At 44.7% G+C, this 19,245-nt stretch overlaps 1 protein-coding gene across 2 annotated transcripts in view; it reads left to right on the top strand.

The window, feature by feature from the left end:
- The window catches only part of LOC146809656 (sulfotransferase 2B1-like), a 710,434-nt gene that overhangs the window by 619,383 nt on the left and 71,806 nt on the right, over positions 1-19,245 (top strand). For both annotated transcript variants that reach the window (XM_085616512.1, XM_085616511.1), the window contains exon 6: positions 502-679. In XM_085616512.1, coding sequence (XP_085472638.1) covers positions 502-679 — 178 coding nt within the window. The remainder of the gene's footprint in view (positions 1-501; positions 680-19,245) is intronic.

Below are 19,245 nucleotides of genomic sequence, written 5' to 3'. Positions count from 1 at the left end.
GCATAAGGTGTTGAGCTGACATCAGAATTCTACCCTGGTTCTCCAGTTCTAAAGCTGGAATCTTCCTTGGCCCTGACACCACAATCCCTAAGAGATGTGAAGATGTGACACGTGATAACTATGTTTGCTTACTCAAGGAAAATAAGGCATTATATCGGGTATGCTGGAATTTGATGCTAATATACAGCAGGGGTTCCCTTCAGAGCTGTAATCATAACATTTTGACATTAAAACTTCTCAAAAAGATGTACTAATTAAAAAGCACACATAATAATGGGGCTAAAATACATAACTGTTAATTAGTTGAAGATATAACATCTTATAAAAGGTCAAAGTTTAGGTTGCTTCTTTTATGTAAATGTTAGTGTATAAAGCAGCAATACAGGGCTACCTTTCATAAATTGCACCCATAGTCAAACTGTGTGCATGAGGAGCTGTCTTTCAACCACAATGTCACCTATGCCCTTCAGTGTTGATGAGATTTTTTGTTTGTTTTTCCAGGATCTGAGAGGAGCTGTGATGACGATCTGTAAGTTCCTTGGGGAAGAGTTGGATGAGCAGGCCATTGATCTGGTGGTAAAACATGCAACCTTCAAAAGTATGAAGGACAACAAAATGGCCAACTTTTCCCTTATGAGTGAATATTTCGACCTAAACAAGAGCTCTTTCTTGCGTAAAGGTATGTGGATTCTATTCATTACTTAGCATATTCTTATCACTTTTCTCACAGCGCAAAGACATCTTATTTTACAACCAAAAAAAGGTTCCATGACACAATATCGAAGTCATTAATATCGGCCACAAAAAAGTGGCATTCACAGTAAAGACTGTGGGGCTTATTAGGAGTCTGGCCATCCGTGGGGTTGCTGCAGTAGTCGTCTTGAGGCCACAATATGCTTGGCGGGGCTGCTGTGTATTACAAGTTTCCTCCCTCCCACACTTTTCATGACTGTGCAACCGCCATGAAAAGTGTGGTGGTGAGAAAACGACTCACTCCATGTGGCTGCACACAGGGGTGCACAACATGTGCCCCCCTGTGTGCATGCAAGCCAGTACCTTCATGACATGGACTGCAGCAGTCTATGCCATGCAGGTACTGCCTTTGACTTGCCTTTGCGGTACCTATTTCATAGCGAACGCCCTGGGAGCACCAAAAAACCACTGGCCAGACAGAAGACAACTCCTGATCTGGTGGGTGGGTCGTACATGGGTTGGGCGGTGCCAGAGTGGGGTGGTCCCGCACCACCAAACTCATAATAAGGCCCTAGGACTATATTGACAATGTAAGTATATTTAAGGATGTATATATCTACTTACCCTTATGCAGCCCTTATTGTGGATTTGATATTTTGATAGTTCTATATTTTAATCACAATATTGGGAATCTTCCGACCCAAGAATACATATTCTCAGAAAAGAAATATAATAATGTTGTCTAAACCACATACTATAGATAAGCTGGATTAGTTGGATATTTGACTATTCTTTCTCAAGAAAAAATTATTATTTGCATGACTCTTCTCTGTAGGTTTGTCCTCAAAGATATTAATCAACAGATTATTTTATTTCGAAGACTTCATCAGGACAAGATGCATTTTATAAATGCTGAAAACTGTAGTGGTTCCCTTCCATGGAGCAGACATCCTACTAGACAATATTGCTAAAGAATTATAATACGTTTATTAAACTTAAAGTTTTAATTTTACATGTTCATTAACAAACTTTAGAGACACAAAAAGTGTAACTTTTTTCAAGTGCCTTATTTTTAGGTCGACCGTTAGCCAAGGCCCTTTGTCTTAAAATAAATCTTTGAAAAAATACTTCTATATATACATAATTACATGAACTTTCAGTCTGTCTCTTCAGCCGTTTGTTGTAGTCACAAACACAATTTCTTTTGACCCACCACCATGTATAGCATGGGGCAATAAGTCAGCTAACTTCATCCATTGGCTGACCTCAGAGCTAGTGATATTTTGCCTTAACACCTTGACTGCTGGGCCTTTTCATCCTCAGCCTGAGCCCCTTTATCTATTTGAGAAAGTTCCACTTTAGGCCTCCATAACATTTTGTCCACATAAGGTATCCACACCAAATATGTGTCCTTTTCGACCAAACATCCTGAGGATTCTAAAGATAGCCAGAGTTTGTGGAATCTTCTGGAGGGGACCAAGAAAATAGCCATAATATAGTTGAATTTTGATTTTTTCGGAAAAGTTGTGCAACCTTTTTATCGGGACAAGTGGGGCAATGCTGGGTGTTTGGAATGATTTTGGATTCCTGCTGATTCCAGAAGTTTTTATCACAGAAGTGTAAGGAAAATGTATGATTTCAGACAAAGTTTGCGGTTTGCAGGGCATTGTAAGTAAGAAAACCTATTGTGATTCACATCAGGCACACACACACCCTGGAATTCCTTGGTTGTCTATTTTTAAAAATGCCTGTGGTCGGTAGGTTTCCATTGGTGGCAGCCGAGCATGGCCCCAAATCCCACAGCTATCCCTATTGCTGATCTCGCCATGTAGCATTTTAGTGCCTTTTGTTTCAAGGTCTCTCGGCGCACCAGTCAAGTCAGGTGGAAGTTGGTTCCAAGCCACCACCGCCATAAACGATAGGGAGCTGCCACCTACCCTTTTAAAGCTGAACCTAGGGGTACAGGCCATAAGCAATGTACAAGACCGAAGCTACCTAGAAGGGGCAAAGAACCTAAATCGCCTTCTCAAATACACCGGATCGAGCCCATGGAGGACTGCATGTGCCATTGCCAGGGACTCAAATTTCACCCTCTCTTTAAATAGCAACCAGTGCAGGTGACGAAGGTGTTGCCTGATGTTGACCCTCTTAGGCAGGTTGAGAAGAGTTCTTGCCACAGCATTTTCAACTACTTGAAGTTTGTTTAGTAAATAGACGGGCAGACCAACTTACAGTGCACTGGCGTAATCAATGCGTGAGCTAATGAGCGCTCGGGTAACAGTTTCCCTTGCAGAGAGCGGAAGTAGTGAAATCATTTTTTTTTTTAGTGTTTTCAAGATGCCAAAGCACATTCCACTCAGCTTGCTAAAGTGAGGGTAAAAGCTCAACTTTTGTTCAAACCAAATCCTACTACTGAGTCCCATACCAGTATAGGTTCAAAGGCTGTGAGTTAGGCAGAGGTGGAGGAAGGCGACAGCCGGGAGGGAATCATAGCCACTCCACTGGCAGGCTATCCCCATTGCCGAAGTAAGTTTGAAGAGCCTAAACCTTATTAATGAAAAAACTGGAGAGTTCTTCATACCAAACAAGTGAAGGGGTGTGAATGCTGGTCTCTGCTTTAGGGGAAAGGAAACTTTGAACAATGTGAAAAATGTCTTTGCCATTATTACCTGATTGGGCTATAAGCTCCGCATAGTAGAGGCTTTTAGCTTGAGCAATGGCGGCATAATAAATCTTTTGTGACATTATAAGAGTTGCTCTAGCCATGGGGCAATAATTAGGCCTGGGCAAAAATTTCGTTCCGTTCGCGGAAATTGCGATAATTTGACATTTTTGCGTTCCGCGGAGAGCGCGAAAATGTCAAAAATTCCGGTTTCCGCAGCTTGGCGATAATTTGTTTCTTGCTCGCGCTGAAAAATAATACATTCTCGCGCGCGCGCGATCGCCTTACCTGAATCCCTGCGTTCGCCGACAAGTTTTCTTGATCCGGTCGCGTTCTCCATGAGATGTTGTATTGTTTTTAGCCATTTGCGCTGTCTCGCGACAGTTCGCGCCCGCAGTAACGTCATGCGTCGCGCGATCACGTCTTTCTTCTCGCGATCATGCACCGCGAGAACAACTCAAAACAAGATGGCCGCGCCCGCAAGCAACCACATGGGTAAGTTGGCGACCCGCAACCATGCAGAAAATCTCGCGAACATGCCGGAAAAAAACTTCCGCATCTTCGCGATATTTCTGCTTGTTTGCGATAATTTTAAACATTCTCGCGATAATTTGCGAAGGTTAATTCCGCAAATTCCGCCCACCCCTAGCAATAATCCTGTCTCCATTTGGGTTCCAGCCTTGTACATTGCTGTTTCTGCATTTTCAAGGAGCTAGAAAACCATGGCTTAGATGTGAGATTCCTAAGGCACCTGGGCCTGGTCTCGGGAGTGAGGCGCTCCACCGCCTTGACCATCCAGTTGGTGAAATTCCCAAAGGCTCATTCAAATCGTTAGATATCACAGGACAGGTCTCTGCTAAAGCCAGAGTAAAAGCCGCCGGGTCTATTCTATGGACAGTTTTTCTCTGTTGTCTTGTAAGTGGCCTTGCCTGCTTAGACTTAATTTGGACATGCCAGGAAAAAAGAATCAGAAAGTGGTCAGATCACATAACTGGCAGGGGATCCTCTACAGTGAGTGAGGTGTTAAAACTGATTAGGTCCAAAATGTGGCTGTTACGAGGAGTGGCTAAGATAACATATTGTTGTTGTTGGGCAAGCTTCAAAGAATCAAGAAACTCCCATAACATATACATCTTGATGCTGTAACAAGCTTTTTTGCTTGGTGTGTATACCAGCCGACTTTTGTATAGGATAAATGACCCATCAACTGCTATTTTTTTCCCAGGATTATAAAAGTCTAGAAACATGGCACACAAATGTTCCACAATAGGCCAAATTTTGACAACCTGTCATGGTCTGGATTTTCCTGAGGCGATGTTGCAGAATTGTTCCCTGAAAAAGAGAATACTCTGCTGAATCTAACGCCTATCTCTGACCATGACTGATGCAACGCTGGGTGTTGCTCAAACCATATCAGTAAACCAGTAGAACTGTATGGTTGAACTCAGGGCCAAGAATGGCTTTTAACTCCCCAAGTGAAGTAGGAGTCCACCCTAGAACTGAAGAGCGAAAGTGCCTTCATGAACCCTCAGAAACCATTAAGCATATAAATGTGTTTGTTGCACAAATTCCTCAAGGAAGTTATCATTCAGAAGAAGATGGAAGTATTCAGTAGGAAAACATTTTCAGTATTGATTTTCACATCCAGCATCCATAGTGAATGGAGAACATTTGGGCTGGTCTTAATTGGGGAGCTGTTAAGTAATTTTTTCTCCTTTGCCCTATACCTATCTGCCACACAGATTGTGCAAGTGAATGTACATCATGACTCCCATGGACATGTTCCCCAGAATCCTTGGAATATGAGCCACTATTGGGTTGCACTCCACCGCCTGAAAAAATTGTTCAATGATACTCTCCCTCAGGTACTGTCTTCAAATCAGAACCGGCTTCAGTACTCGCCTCCATTGTTTGATTTAGGACCTGGTTAGCGGTCATCCTTCAAAGATGCCATCTCTCTTACAGTCAAATGCTTTCTTCCCGAAATACTCTGCCCTAGGTAGAATTTAGAGGTACTTTTAGAAGCGAATGATGTGTGTGTGATGTGAGCCGGCATAAAGTGCAATGAAAATGAAGTAATGACCATGAACCAGATCAATAAAAAGCTGAGTGCCACTTTTCTCTCACTCTGGAATTTGATCCAAATAACTTCTATACAGAAGGAAAAAGAAAATAAAACTATGACTTTAAAAGTACATAATAACCATAATAGTCTTTGGCACTGAATAGAACAAACTTTGTGTTAGAATGTTCTCCTTATAAAAGGGAATAATACAATTACTCATACTAAACTTAGCCAATCGCTGAAGACGGCTGACCCCTTGCTTCCCCATTGTATGCTGTCACAATAACAGATCAAAGGTTGAAGAGGGCAGCCCTAAATGTGACCCCATTTCCCTGTGTCCTAAGATGTTGTAGATGGAAGTAAAATCGGAATGCTACAATTAAAGATCAAAGTCCGAAGTGATGCATGATGTGGTGGACAAAAGCATAATGTGAATGATGCAATAATAGATTGATAGATGAAGTGGCCTGGCCCTTTTGGGGGTTCGGATCTCAGTGGAGGGGGGTGTTCCCCTACAAAATTAATAATGTTTGCCTGGGGTTGCACAAAACCCCAGGCACTGTCAAGCCAAAACTAAAATGGCCACCAGGTTTTCCTTTCCCTTATTAGACTGATGTCCAAAGCAGAAGCACTAAAGGGTATGCAAGGGCATCGACCAAACTAACTGCACACCATGTAGAGATGGGACATAAAGTGATTGAAAAAAATCAAATATGGCGCAGGACTGGCACAAAGATTACTTGAAAAAGAACAACATTGGGTCTACAAACTCAATACACAATGGGACTGGGAGTCAATGATGATATGGGGCCAGTAGACCCATACTTAAAAGATATTCTTAGAGGTCATCCTTATACTACATCACATATACCCCTTCTCACATACAAGTAACATTGATATATGAACAGCAGCTATAAGAGTGCTGTATATGGAAATAATGTTAGTACATTCCAGGAAATACAATACCATTACTCATCAATGTCACCTATCATACCTATAGGTAGGTGTGGGCCAAGAGTGCTAAAAATCCACCTTACTGGCACACAGATGTAAGGTGACCCAAATTACACCTTAGTTATATTAAAAAAGAGCGTCTACATATCCTTTGGTACTTACAAGGTGCCAATATGAACGCCAACTCGGCGATGCAGCGCGCATAATGTAAATTGTTTTATTTATTTAACTCCCTTCGGCCGTATGCCGGAGTTTACAACCCCCCACCCTTCCCCTCCGCCGCCCTACCGCCCCACAGCACACCCATGGCGAGCCGCCACTGCATACGTGTGTAAATCAGTGTATAGGAAACAGGGCCGGACTGGGAACTGAAAGCAGCCCTGGCAGACCAGCCCCCGTCCAGCGCGTAGCGAGCCTGACCGCTACTAGGGAGGTTTGGGGGGGGTTCTCCCCCCAAGAAAATTTAGGAAAACAACTGACCAAAATGGTGAATTTTACAGCACATTTTTCATTACATATTCAATTGTATCAACTTTCAAACCACAGTAAATAGTAGATGATGATTGTCGCCGCCTCCCTGAGTGTGTCTGTTTATGTGCGCCAGGGTCAGGAGGGAGAGTGTTGTTTGGCACATGGCTGCCAAGTGCCAACTCGCTAGCCAAGCGGAACTGATTGGGGCTGTTTCTGTTTCCTCACACAGCAAAAGAGCAGGCCCTAGCAGCAGGAGGTGACTTTCAAAAGAGACACTAGCACTGAACACACAAGTGCACATTTTACCAGCGCAAACTCCTTTCTTGTGAAATCCGGCCTGAAATCCGGAAAATAAAAAAATATATAGGTCATGATTCATGAACCAACTGAACCAGCGCTTGGGGAACGCACCATGGGGCGACCTTCAACAGATGGAACTGACACAAAGGTACAAAGGCCCATTAGAGGTCAAAAGTTACACTGAAGAAGATGGTAGCAGCGCTAAGCCCTTTACTCTATAACCTGCACCATAAGATGTTAAACTACAATCCTATATCAGAATCGCGAATGATCCTGGAGCCCATAAGGCACTTTTTGTAGGCTAGCTTCAAATTCTATTCGCATTAGTTGGTGAAAACTTTATTAATAAGAACGTGCACGAGGGGCACATTTTGGAGTGCTTTAATAAAATTCTGCTCTCCCGAGAGATGCGATTTGTCTAGTACTGTTTTTATTTAATGTATCCCCATAATGGTAGCGAGAAGAGAATGTTGCTGCAAGGGTGTGGCCCTAAAATAAACCCCATCTTAAAAGAAAAGCTGCTGCCACCTTCGACTTGCCTATGTCTGTGTTTCAATGCAATGCCCTCTGTGACGCCCTCTTCTATGTTGAGGTCACTTGCCGATATTGTCGATGCGATGCTGAAATTACTGAGATAAGTAAAGGCATGTAAATATTGTGCGCTGTGTGCCTTGAATACGAAGCACACTTCCTACAGCAAATACAAAATCAGGCACCATGTTAGCAGCCGGTTAAGGGCGCTGTCTCTCAGCACACTACATCAGTTATGTAGCGTGAATACTGACTGCACAATCACAATGACATCTAGATACAAGAAACATCCATGTGCACCACACAATAATTTGACACCGAATTGAAACATCTAACCTAATTCAGGAAACAATGTGGACTACACTACAACAACAACAACCACCCTGATGTAAGGACTGAACGCGGCGTCAACCAGGCTGACTGCCACGTATTGTTGGCAGTATGTTCTGTTAAACTCTGTAATCCACATGGCTCGGACTCCGTCCCAAAAAACAGACTTCACTTTCATGTTCAGGACAAAGCCTTTGTCCTGAACATAGGCTAACAAGCATTTACAATGCAATGGTCTCGGCATTGTTAAAGTTAGAGCTGTTGGCATTGCTCATGACATTATTCTTGTTTATGTTTTTTTTTTTAAAACATTTAAAGAAACGGCATTGTTATTTACAATGTCAATAGCTTAATCACTCTCCAATGCGAGACCTATTGCATTTGCACCCACACACAGAGACACACACACAAAGCCACCCACACATAGAGCAACCCACACACAAATAGAGCCACCCACAGAGCCAGCTACACACACAGTTACCCACACACAGACAGAGCCACCAATCAGCCGTGCGGATTTGTCCACTAAATGGACTATCCATACAAGTTAGTGTGGCAGAAATGTGTAATCACGCAAATTTCTTTTGCTCCCCCCATCAGTAAAAGATTTTAATGGGTCGAACTCTCAGGCACACATACTACCGTAAAAATGGGCATGTTTAGGAACTTCTTCAATCCATTTATGCACTTACTCATACCCATTTTTGGGGTAAATTTGGGAATGTAAATGCAGCAGAAAATGCCACTGGAAATATTTCTTAATGCCCACAAAGTTATGACTTTCCAAGCCTTCCTAAATTTTCTAGTGGCACCATGGTTGGTCAGTTCAAGATTACAATAAATCCCTTTTACCTGTTCAACTAAGTAACCCTTAGGAGAGCAAAAATGTTTTAGAATTAGGCTCATGCGGTTATACTACAGCTGGGTTATATATTAGCCTCTCAAAAACAGCAACATCTTGCAGAGAAGCATGGGATGTCAGGATCAGTGCATTACAACAACTACTGTTACTTCACGTGCCACTGAACGGCCACACACACCCACAGTCTGGCTTTTGTGCTATTTAATGACCACCGGAAATGCAATTCATGGCCCGACAGGGCAAGACTGCAACCGAGAGGAATTTAAACGACAAATAAAAATAATGTTATTCAAAAAATGCCTTCACTAACTGCACCAGTCAGTGGATGCAATCAAAACAAACCTAGATTGATTAATGGCAGGAGTGACATGATGCAAGCTACTCGATTATTTTTACAGCTTCTTTCTGAAATGTGCAAGTAAATGAGAGATCGACCGGTCTTGTCTTTGTAGTATCAGCACGCTTACTGTTACTTTGCATTGTGTTGATTAGTCTTTATTAACCAGGTTTTACCATATGCAGTGTTTAGACGGAGCCTAAAGGCGCTCTTTTCAACGTATAGTGTGCCATGCCATAGAAGAGTATTTAATGAATGAATTAGACTACCCAATGCGTCACAAAACCTAAAATAATTCAATGAAAATGGTCTGATAATCATGAACTACCTGCCAGTGAAGTGGGCGATATTCACACTAGGTGTGATTATGGTGGTTTACTCGACCTGTGCCTTGGACACAATTACTCCATCAAGCGGCTCAAGGACGAAAATGTCTGAGGGATGCCCTGGTGTTCAGATTCTAAGAGCGCAGCTGGCTTCCAGCAACAATGAAGAATTTCTCACAGCTGAGCCCGTGCTATGGAATACCATTACCGTCTGGCTCTGCCTGGGATTTCAAACACCAGCTGGCTACTTTCATCTCTCTAGAAATGCTTGAGTGGCCCCACTGAGCCCAACTCGCCCGCATGCGCAGTGATCCGATCTGTGGCGTTCACTTCCAGACCTAAAGTTATTCTGGACTCAAACAATGTAAGCATGCATCAGGTGTGGCAGGTAAACAGAAGCTGGACCATGGTGGTCCAATGAAGAGTCAGTAGTCAGGCCGGAAGTAGGGATGGGGTGATGAGCATAACTGCACAGACTGCGTGAGCGATGACGTCAGCTTGGCAACGCCATTACGCGGTCAATTTAAACTCCGAAATAAGTATGCAGAGAGCACAATCGCGTGTCCAAAGGGACCGCCATCGGTAAAAAAGGCTCCCCCACCCATGATAAGGTGTCGAATGGAAAAAGTAACAAACGATTTTACTCGTAATGGCACACATAAATTCCCCATATTAATAAAATGGGAGCATGGGCCATATTGTACAAAAAATATAAATAAAATCAAACTCCTTTCCTCCGAGTAGCCCGCCCATCTTGGTCATAGTTCAAACTCAAACCAATGTTCACCCCTATGCGTACAAAAAACCCCACTTACTAGCTACCACATAGTCCGACGCCACATCGTAGATAGCATTCTCCTGCCGCCCAACAATTCAAACTTAATACACATAGTCCGGCGGTCACATGAGTCACGTACGCGACGCGATCGTCAAAAAAAAAAAAATTCTGATTCGATATCGCAAATCTCCGCTATACTAGAGTGGTTATAAACCCTGAAAGACAGAATAAACAATTACTGCGTCTGATCCAAAGTAAATGGATCATGCCGATTTAGGAATTGAAAACGAAGAAAAATTATTTTATGTGTCCAACAGTTCAAACTAGCAGTAAAAGCAACTTAATGCTCATAGTCCGATCATGTGACCCGCAATCCTTGACGTCACTATAAGACATTTGTAAGCCGCACAGATAGTACGACAGTCTTTATCTCCCGTTTTCCGGCAGTGTGGCAGTTTGCTACATTCGTCAGACTCTGCCTGTCTTCCGGCAGCGTGACAGTCAATCGCAGGCTCAGCTGACGCACTGTTGGTTTCAGGGTCTCGGTGATCTTAAACCGACAAATGTTTACACAGTTGAATTCCATCAGGCGGAACTAGCATGTCCCAAACCGCTGCTGTACCGGGGTCACGACGATGGTTCGCTTCCTGCTGCGGAATCTGGTACCTTTCGCAGACACCCAGGCATAAAGCCATGGTGAAAGGAACAAGCACACCACTGCCTTTCTCCGAGGCGAAGCAGAAATGCCTCGGAGAAAGGCAGCGGCGTTTCAGGATTCGGGCCGTGTTTTTCTTTTCTCTCCTCTTGCCATTGGCTGGAGGAGATAATGAGAAAAGTAGCAAAAAACACGCCCCCGAATCCGAAAAGGACGGGGCCTGTTCGGAGAGACAAACCTCTTCTCCAATGGCTGGCCAGCATTCAAGAGGCCAGCCAATGGAGAAGAGGTAAAAAAAAGGGGCAGGTTGAAGCCCCACTCCAAAACATTAAATCTCGGAGCGAGACTGCGCAAGCGCAGCCTTCGAGCCGAGACCTAAAAAAGGCCCCCCACGTTAGCCTAAGCAGCGCAAGTGCCAGAGCCCAGTGGCAACACCAGGCAGTGGCCAGTGGAAAACGAAACAAAAGGACTCGGTTGTGTAAACACACTAGAAAGCCCTGTTGTCTGCTTCAAATATATTTTTCAGCACAAGCCCCAAGTTGTGGCTTGTGCTGAAAAATATATTTTAAGCAGACTTGCTGACCCCAACCTTCGCCCCAGTTACAGCCCCCCAAAAGTCAAGAAGCACAACAGTGCCACCAAAGGGAGCACATTCACACGTATCCACAGTGCTGCACTAGCATAGCCAGACTCTCGCAGGCACAGGCAGGCCAGGCAGGCCAGGCAGACAGGCAGCCAGCCACCCACCACCACCTCGCTCTGGCAGTAGTGGGCTCCGCCGGTGGCAGGAGGAACCAAAGGGTTGCCTGCAAAAGGGGGGTGTAGGTAGCAGACCCGGTTCCAGGAATTTTTGTTTACATTCGGGGGGGCCACTGCTGGCCCGATTTATCCCTTATATATCTAGCCAGGCCTGCTTCTGGGCCCTCCTTTTATCTCTCCTTAGTCTTTCAAGCTACAGTAAATCACACTCTTTTCCAAGTCTCTTTCTAAATGTTGTCACTCTCAAAAAGTGCTTTTCTTCCATGTAATGTCCCTTTGATGGGAAGAGGAGGTTTCTAAGGTGGGAATATCTAGCAAGTGACTCTACTCTGGCTCCCTCTGTGCATGCCTTCAGGGAGAAACCCTCTTCATTACTACCTCCACCTGACCCATGACTGTGCAGCGCACTCCCTTACAGACTTGATAATCCACTTTTCTACCACCCCTCTCCATTACACCTTATCTCACAGCTGACCTTGGGACCCAGCCCCATATCAGCCACCATTCAGTTCCACTTTCATTATTCCCAGTAAAAAACAATAGTAAAATCACCTTCAAACTTGAAATACTGAATATAGCAGTAAATATAATCAGCATGAATGTTAAAGTATGCTGCACAGTTGTCCCAATCACCTGGCTGTTAATTAAATAAATAAAAACAGAAAGGCCATGACAGGGCCGGCTGTAGTGCTGGTGCAAAAGTCTTTTGACCTCCTTCTATGTAGATAACCTAACAACCACCCTCCAACAGTGCTCTTCATCTCTCCGTAGCCACTCCCCCCATGGCCTCCTCCTCAGACTCCCTAACTACCACCCTCCACCAGTGCCCCTCATCTCTCCGTAGCTCCCCCACACCCTATGACCTCCTCCTCAGACTCCCTCACTGCCACCCTCCACCAGCGCCCCTCATCTCTCTGTAGTTCCCCCCACCCCATGACCTACTCCTCGGTTCCCCCACTGCCATCCTACACTAGTGCCCCTCATTTCTCTGTAGCCCCCCACCCCATGACCTCCTCCTCAGATTCCCTCACTGCTCCCTCCACCAGTGCCCCTCATCTGTCTGTAGTTCCCCCACCCCATGACCTCCTCCTCGGATTTCATCACTGCCACCCTCCACCAGTGCCCCTCATCTCTCTGTAGTTTCCCCCTCACCCCGTGACCACCTCCTCGGATTCCCTCACTGCTCCCTCCACCAGCGCCCCTCATCTCTCTGTAGTTTTCCCCCATCCTGTGACCTCCTCCTCGGATACCTCACTGCCACCCTCCACCAGTGCCCCTCATCTCTCTGTAGTTCCCCTCCACCCCGTGACCTCCTCCTCGGCTTCCCTCACTGCCACCCTCCACTAGTGCCCCTCATCTCTGTAGTTCCCCCACCTCATGACCTCCTCCTCGGCTTTCCTCACTGCTGCTCTCCACTAGTGCCCCTCAGCTCTCTGTAGTCCCCCAGCCCGTGACCTCCTCCTCTGACTCCCTCACTGCCACCCGCACCAGCGCCCTTCATCTCTCCATAGCTACCCCCCACCCCATGACCTCTTCCTGGGATTCCCTCACTGCCACCCTCCACTAGTGCCCCTCATCTCCCCGTTGCCCCTCTCTCATATCCATTCCATTCGTTGTATTGCACTACTCATATGAGTGTATGGTGTCACAGTACTTCACATGCTGACAGCACACATTATACAGAGACAATAAATCAGTTTACACGGAATGTCACATAAGCCAATGAGGATTACAAGGTGTAGAAATCACTTCATCAATACTGGTGGGTAATATATTTTACGGGGGTTTGGTCGGGAGAGGCACAAACTCAGGATTTAAAGAATACTGCAGTGGTTGAGGGTTGGCTTTACTGATAAAAATGTATAACTGCCCAAACAAACTCTTTTTAGTAACATTAGATTAATGAAAGAATGGAGACTTTCTAACTATATCACAACACAAAAAAGCGAAGTTTGTTAGTAACTTCTGAATCGCAATTAACACAAGGATATGGAGGGACAGGCAGCAGGCAGAGGCTAAATTTAGAAATAAATTATGGGGTGCCCGTGCCTCGATCCCTCAGTCTCTGACTGTCTTCTTAAGGGGCAGTGGCTGGCTTTGTTCTGGAATGCTCCTCGGTCGCGGACGGGATCACAACTCACGCCCACTATTAATTGTTGGAACCCCAATGCGCATGTCACCAGCACCACACGGCCGCCCCACCCTAAGGTTAAGTGGGTGAACTGAGACCGCGCAGATGCGAGGGCTGGAGACGGAAGACTCATCTGCGACTGCGCGCTGCGTGCGAGCGCGACCCAACGACCCACCCCCTATTATGATTATCATTCATCATACAGGATGTTATTTATTTATAAAATTGTGATTTTTTGTTTGTCCCCGCACCGAGCGAGAAGAGACACAGAGAGAGTAGTGAGTTCTTATCTGATTTATTTTCTTACTAACGCGGTAGTCGGACCAATAAAACGGCCCCCCAGCAACGAAACTGGCCCCCTGCCAAAAAACCAGCCCCCACCCCTGGCAGCCTACCGTGGGATTGCCCGGTGCCCGACATTGCCAGTCCGGGCCTGATAGGAAATGTTACATAAGCCAAAGGACTTAAAGTGTAGGAGTCACATGTCATCCATACTGGTAGACAATATAGTTTAAGAGTGCTTGGTGTGGAGAAGCACAAACTCAGAGTAGAAAAAGAAACATCATATTTGGGAGTTCTCTAATAATAAGTATCGATTTCTAGCCAAATTAACCCTTTTTTCAAAATTAATCATTGTTCGAATGTATACTTTGCAGTGTGTATGCAGTTCTATGAAGAAAGTTAATAGCTCACTGTTGTATATAAGGACTTTAAGTTATAAATTGCAAGTAACAAAAATATGTCTTTTAAAAGCAGTAACCTGCTGATCTGTTTACATTATATGCACTCTGTAATCTTCTTGGTACACGTTCTTTGCAGCAGGTATATTAACCCTCTGCACTAACTTCACATAAGTCAAAACCTCAACTATACAAAACGGTGATCTCTCTCCAGGAAGATAATTAATCACAGGAGTTATCTTGACATTTTTGTGAGGCCTGGTAATTGCCGGAGGAAAGGAACGCTGCAGCAGGTGCTTTAAAAACATAATAAACTTGCAAACTCGGCGCCCCCAGGAAGCCAGCACCCGGTGCGATGGCACAGGACGAAACGTTACTCCAGATGAAAATAGTTGCTTGAGAAAATAGTTGCTTGAGAAAATAAGCGAGACTGGTCATATCCTGAAATTGCATTAGGCATTTATGAAATCGCTTCACCTCCATGGTGTGACACAACTAGATCTTGGCATCAAAAAGGCGTAACTCACCAGAGCATTTGAGCAGGCAGGTCTTTGAAAAACCGAGTACAACGTCCTATTGCTGCACTGAAAGAAAACTTTATTGTCCCCCAAAACGGAAAACAATCGTGGTTGGCAGAAGCAGCGCTACTGGGTGAACACTGGAGAAAGCGTGGCTATAATGCAGAGCTCCGGTGGAAACACAATATGGCGGCACGCTTCTTGACGCTGCCCCGGGTGGCTCACGATGTGTCAGTGCACACAGGCGTCCAGGAGCAGCTCTGATCACCATAGAAGAAGAAACGCCTCGTGAGGAGACGCAGGTAAGCTCGAGCGCACGGAGTATATTTCGTGCTGAATTTAAACTGAGGCGGCGGTTTAACAGCCTTAGGGTGCTTCACAGCGATGGGTAAAAACAAAACAGCCAACCAAAGTACTCACGGTCAATGCTGAAAAACCCCACAACGATTTCAAAAGTCTCCAAACTGTTTACACCTTCGAACTGCTCACCCGGGTGCTAAACCACAGCAAACTAAATTAGACAGCCTCACTCCTCGAGTCGATCAAACAGCACATGTACTGGGAGTACAGGATATATTTCCAAGCGAACCAAAGTTCTCCTTCCCTTCCAGTAGGTGGCAGCGTCCATCTATTCACTCTTGCAAGTGACAAATAAAATACAAAGCCCTCAGACCTGTCTAATCGCAGAGATCGTTTTCATGCCTGCCAGTTCTCTCTGTACCAGTTGAACTCTCCTAGAGCTCCGGTTTTCGAAATGTGCTGAATTCTCCTCAGACAGCTCTCACACCGACCTTGGCTTGACGGGGGAGTGACTGACAACCCAGGAACTGGCAAACTGGCAAACTGGCACACTGCAGGTGAGGGATGGTTGCAGGAAGAGTCACGAGTCCTGACACATTTCAGCGGGCGACCGATGTTGGTCACTGGTGGGGCCCCTGGTGTCAGGTTTTTAAGGGTGTAGATTACTGTTTCAAGTAATTCAGTTTTCTGTTTCCGTCTGTTAAGGCAGCACAGGCAGGTTCTTCCGGATCGTCGCCAGATGAAATAAGATGGAATCATGGGAAGTAGCCGAGGTGTAGCATATGAATAATGCTTTATTGATCAGATGATAAGTATCAAGGGGGGGGCCCACCAGGAGCAGCTCACTTGTTGCTCAGCCCGTCCTCAACTGATTCCCACTCAGGCATTCCACCACTGCATTCTAACCATGCACCAACATTCCACTCTGGCTGAGCAGCAAGACCTACAATACTAGTTTACTACAATTGGTTAATTCCAATGGTCTTTTTCTGTTTGCCACTTGATATAACTAGGCCAAAGTTTTCCAGTGTACACCTTGATTTTCATGGAATTGGAGTTGCACACCCAACAGGTCAGAGATGATGTCCTCCAGTCACGGCCGGCATGACCCGCAGGTCAGGGGGCGGTGGTTCACGTGGGGAGGGCGTTAATTAAAAAAATAAAATTACATTTAAACTTACCTTTGCCTCTGGTCCTGCGTTGCTTTGGGTCTCCTCTCTGTGCCTAACACCTTACAGGTAGCAGGCAGCCTCCCTCTCATCCCCTAAGCCAATCACAAAGCTGCAATGGCAGCATTGTGATTGGGTAGGACGCCGACCCCACAGGCGTCTATGGGGAGGCCATTTTCTTTATGTGGGCTGTGCATGCAACCTACATAGAGAAAATGCAGATTGTGCATGACTGGTTTGGCCGGCCCCTGTCTGGAGCAGAAACGCCTACCCACCCACCCCCAACCAGGCATACCCTTCTGCTTTCTTGCAGTGCGAGAAGCAGAAACATAAAATGGTATTTAAAATACCGAAGCAGAAACATAAAATGGTATTTAAAATACCATTTTATGTTTCTGCATCTCAAACTGCGATAAAGCAGTGGAGCGACGCTCCTCCGTCCACGTGGAGGAGCCACCCCTGAAGTCCACCCAGACAGGTATAATGATATTAGCAGTATTAGCCCTTTTGCCACACTTTTCTACGTCATTAATAATTCCCCAAAACTCCTTGATGTGGTTTGTTTTACTGGCGAAATGCAATTTAGACCTTAACTCCTCATGATATGCCCTTTTTGTCTCCCATATTTCTTGCTTATATACCTTTCTAAGGGATCTAAGAGTTTATTTTCGAGCAACAATTGTTGAAAAATGTGTTTGCCTGAAGACGGCTCATGAAGCTTTATTGAGGAACTTCTTTTTTGGTCCAGCTTGAATGAATACAACCTGTTATGGGCAATGACCATGGGATTCCCCCTTCTTTTTTTGACTAAAAGTGTTCTATTAAGGATTTACGTACTTGATTCCAAATCTCCACCATAGATGCTTCGTTTTGTACCTCAAAGCAAACAGCTTTAATTTAGTTTTCCACAAAATTCATTATTTCAGGTTGTTTTGTTGGCTGCCAAACCAGCCTTTTCAAAATATAGGATGTTATCACTTCAAGGAGAATATTGGATTTTGGCTGACAATATACAGATAACTCTAATGTTACTACTTGAGAGTTGTGATCATTTTCGACATAATACCCAGTGGAACTGGAGGCCAAGACCTTATAAATGAAGGCATAATCTATAACAGAGTGGCACTTGTCGTTTTTGAAAGTCAGCAGAGTTGATAGTTCATTTGGGGGTTTGTCATTCAAGATTATTAGGCCTAGTTTTACTTTACTTTAGATATCAGTTGTTTTTGTGGAAATTAAGTGAGTATTGAAATTATCTGAAATAATTAGTTTCACAGCTGGATATTGATAAGCAAGTCTTTTGATAACTTACCTGAGAGTGCCAAGCTGAGTCATTTTAATAGATCTCTTTGCACTCAGATAAATGTTCAATAGAATAACTGTAGCACAGAAATTCAGTTTTACCACTGCACCCAGGTCAGTTTTAGTTTAATCCCTGGGCCCTTGGGCCTTGGTGTCCAATTCTGAGGCTATATATATTGTCAAGTGGTGATACATTATGCAGAGTCCTAAAACCAACAAAAAATAATTCGGTATAGCAGGAGGGGTGAATGCAAAGGGGGGCATATGTACAAGTCCCTATCGCCACCACAACGTTACCTATAGTGACGTTGTGGTGGCAATAGGGGCTGCGCCATATGTACAAGGTAGTGTTAAGCAACTTAACGTGGCTTAGCGCTGCCTTGTACATAAGGCCCCCTTTCACGCGGTTCGTGAAAGGGGTGGGCAGTGGGTGTTGCGGTGGTACCTAGGAGTGTTTGAGATAACCAAGTTGCCCTTTGCGAGGATGTGCCAAAAGAGATCTTTGCAATTAGCTGCTAGTCCAATTCCTGACAGTTCTTATCTGAAAATTCTCTTTTTGCTTTTGATAGTGCAATTCTATATTTATTGCGTGCTTGAACAACCCCGGATTGATTATGGGTCGTTATGGGTAGCTGAAGAGCACTCTTGGCGAATTTGCATTGGGTTGAACCAACTATTAGTTCTTTTACTGGCAGGTCTACCACCCGAACATTCCTTAGTGAACACTGCTTGTAGTGCTTCAAAAAAATCATTGTGTATGGAAGTATCGTGGTTAGTCCACCTAGCTGTTTGCAGTCCTGATTACTTAAGAACCTTGTGATAAACTATACAAATAATTCATAAATCCTGGTATATAAAGAGCAATTGGTAAGTACATTGGGTCAGGTCACTCTTCTGAAATTGTTAGTTACAAGGTGTTCATCCACCCTGGACAGGCAGCCAGATGGCTGACTGCCCAGTTCGGGGCCCCGCATTTTTAGCAGCAAGGGATTATGGTCACTGTCTGACCTCGGAGCTACTAACATGTCCTCAACCAGTGACCAAATTCTGGCATCAATAAGGATATAAACGATGATGCTTGAGCTATTACCACGTTTAAAGGTGGGTTTCTTGCTCTTGTCCTAGGGGGTCCTTCCATTGTAAGTCCTCACGCTCCTGCCTACAGCCAGGGCTGTAATCTGTAGTGACACAGCCGTTGCTCTGTAGCCATTTTTAACTGGTCCCAAGTTTGGTATGCCCCAAATCTCATTCTCCTCCTCCAATAAAATACTCAATAGGGGGGAAGGTTCAATGTAGTATTAAAATCCACTACAACTATGGTCTTGGAGGTGAGTTGGTATACCCCCAACAACTCATCTAGCTGTAATAATACAGCAGATTCATTGTTACATGATTCGGACCTAGCGTAAATATTGAATATAG

Source organism: Triturus cristatus, chromosome 7 (assembly GCF_964204655.1).
Source record: "Triturus cristatus chromosome 7, aTriCri1.1, whole genome shotgun sequence".
NCBI classification, from domain to species: Eukaryota; Metazoa; Chordata; class Amphibia; order Caudata; family Salamandridae; genus Triturus; species Triturus cristatus.
The sequence above is the reverse complement of the archived record's forward strand: the minus strand, read 5'-3'. Positions and strand labels throughout refer to the sequence as shown.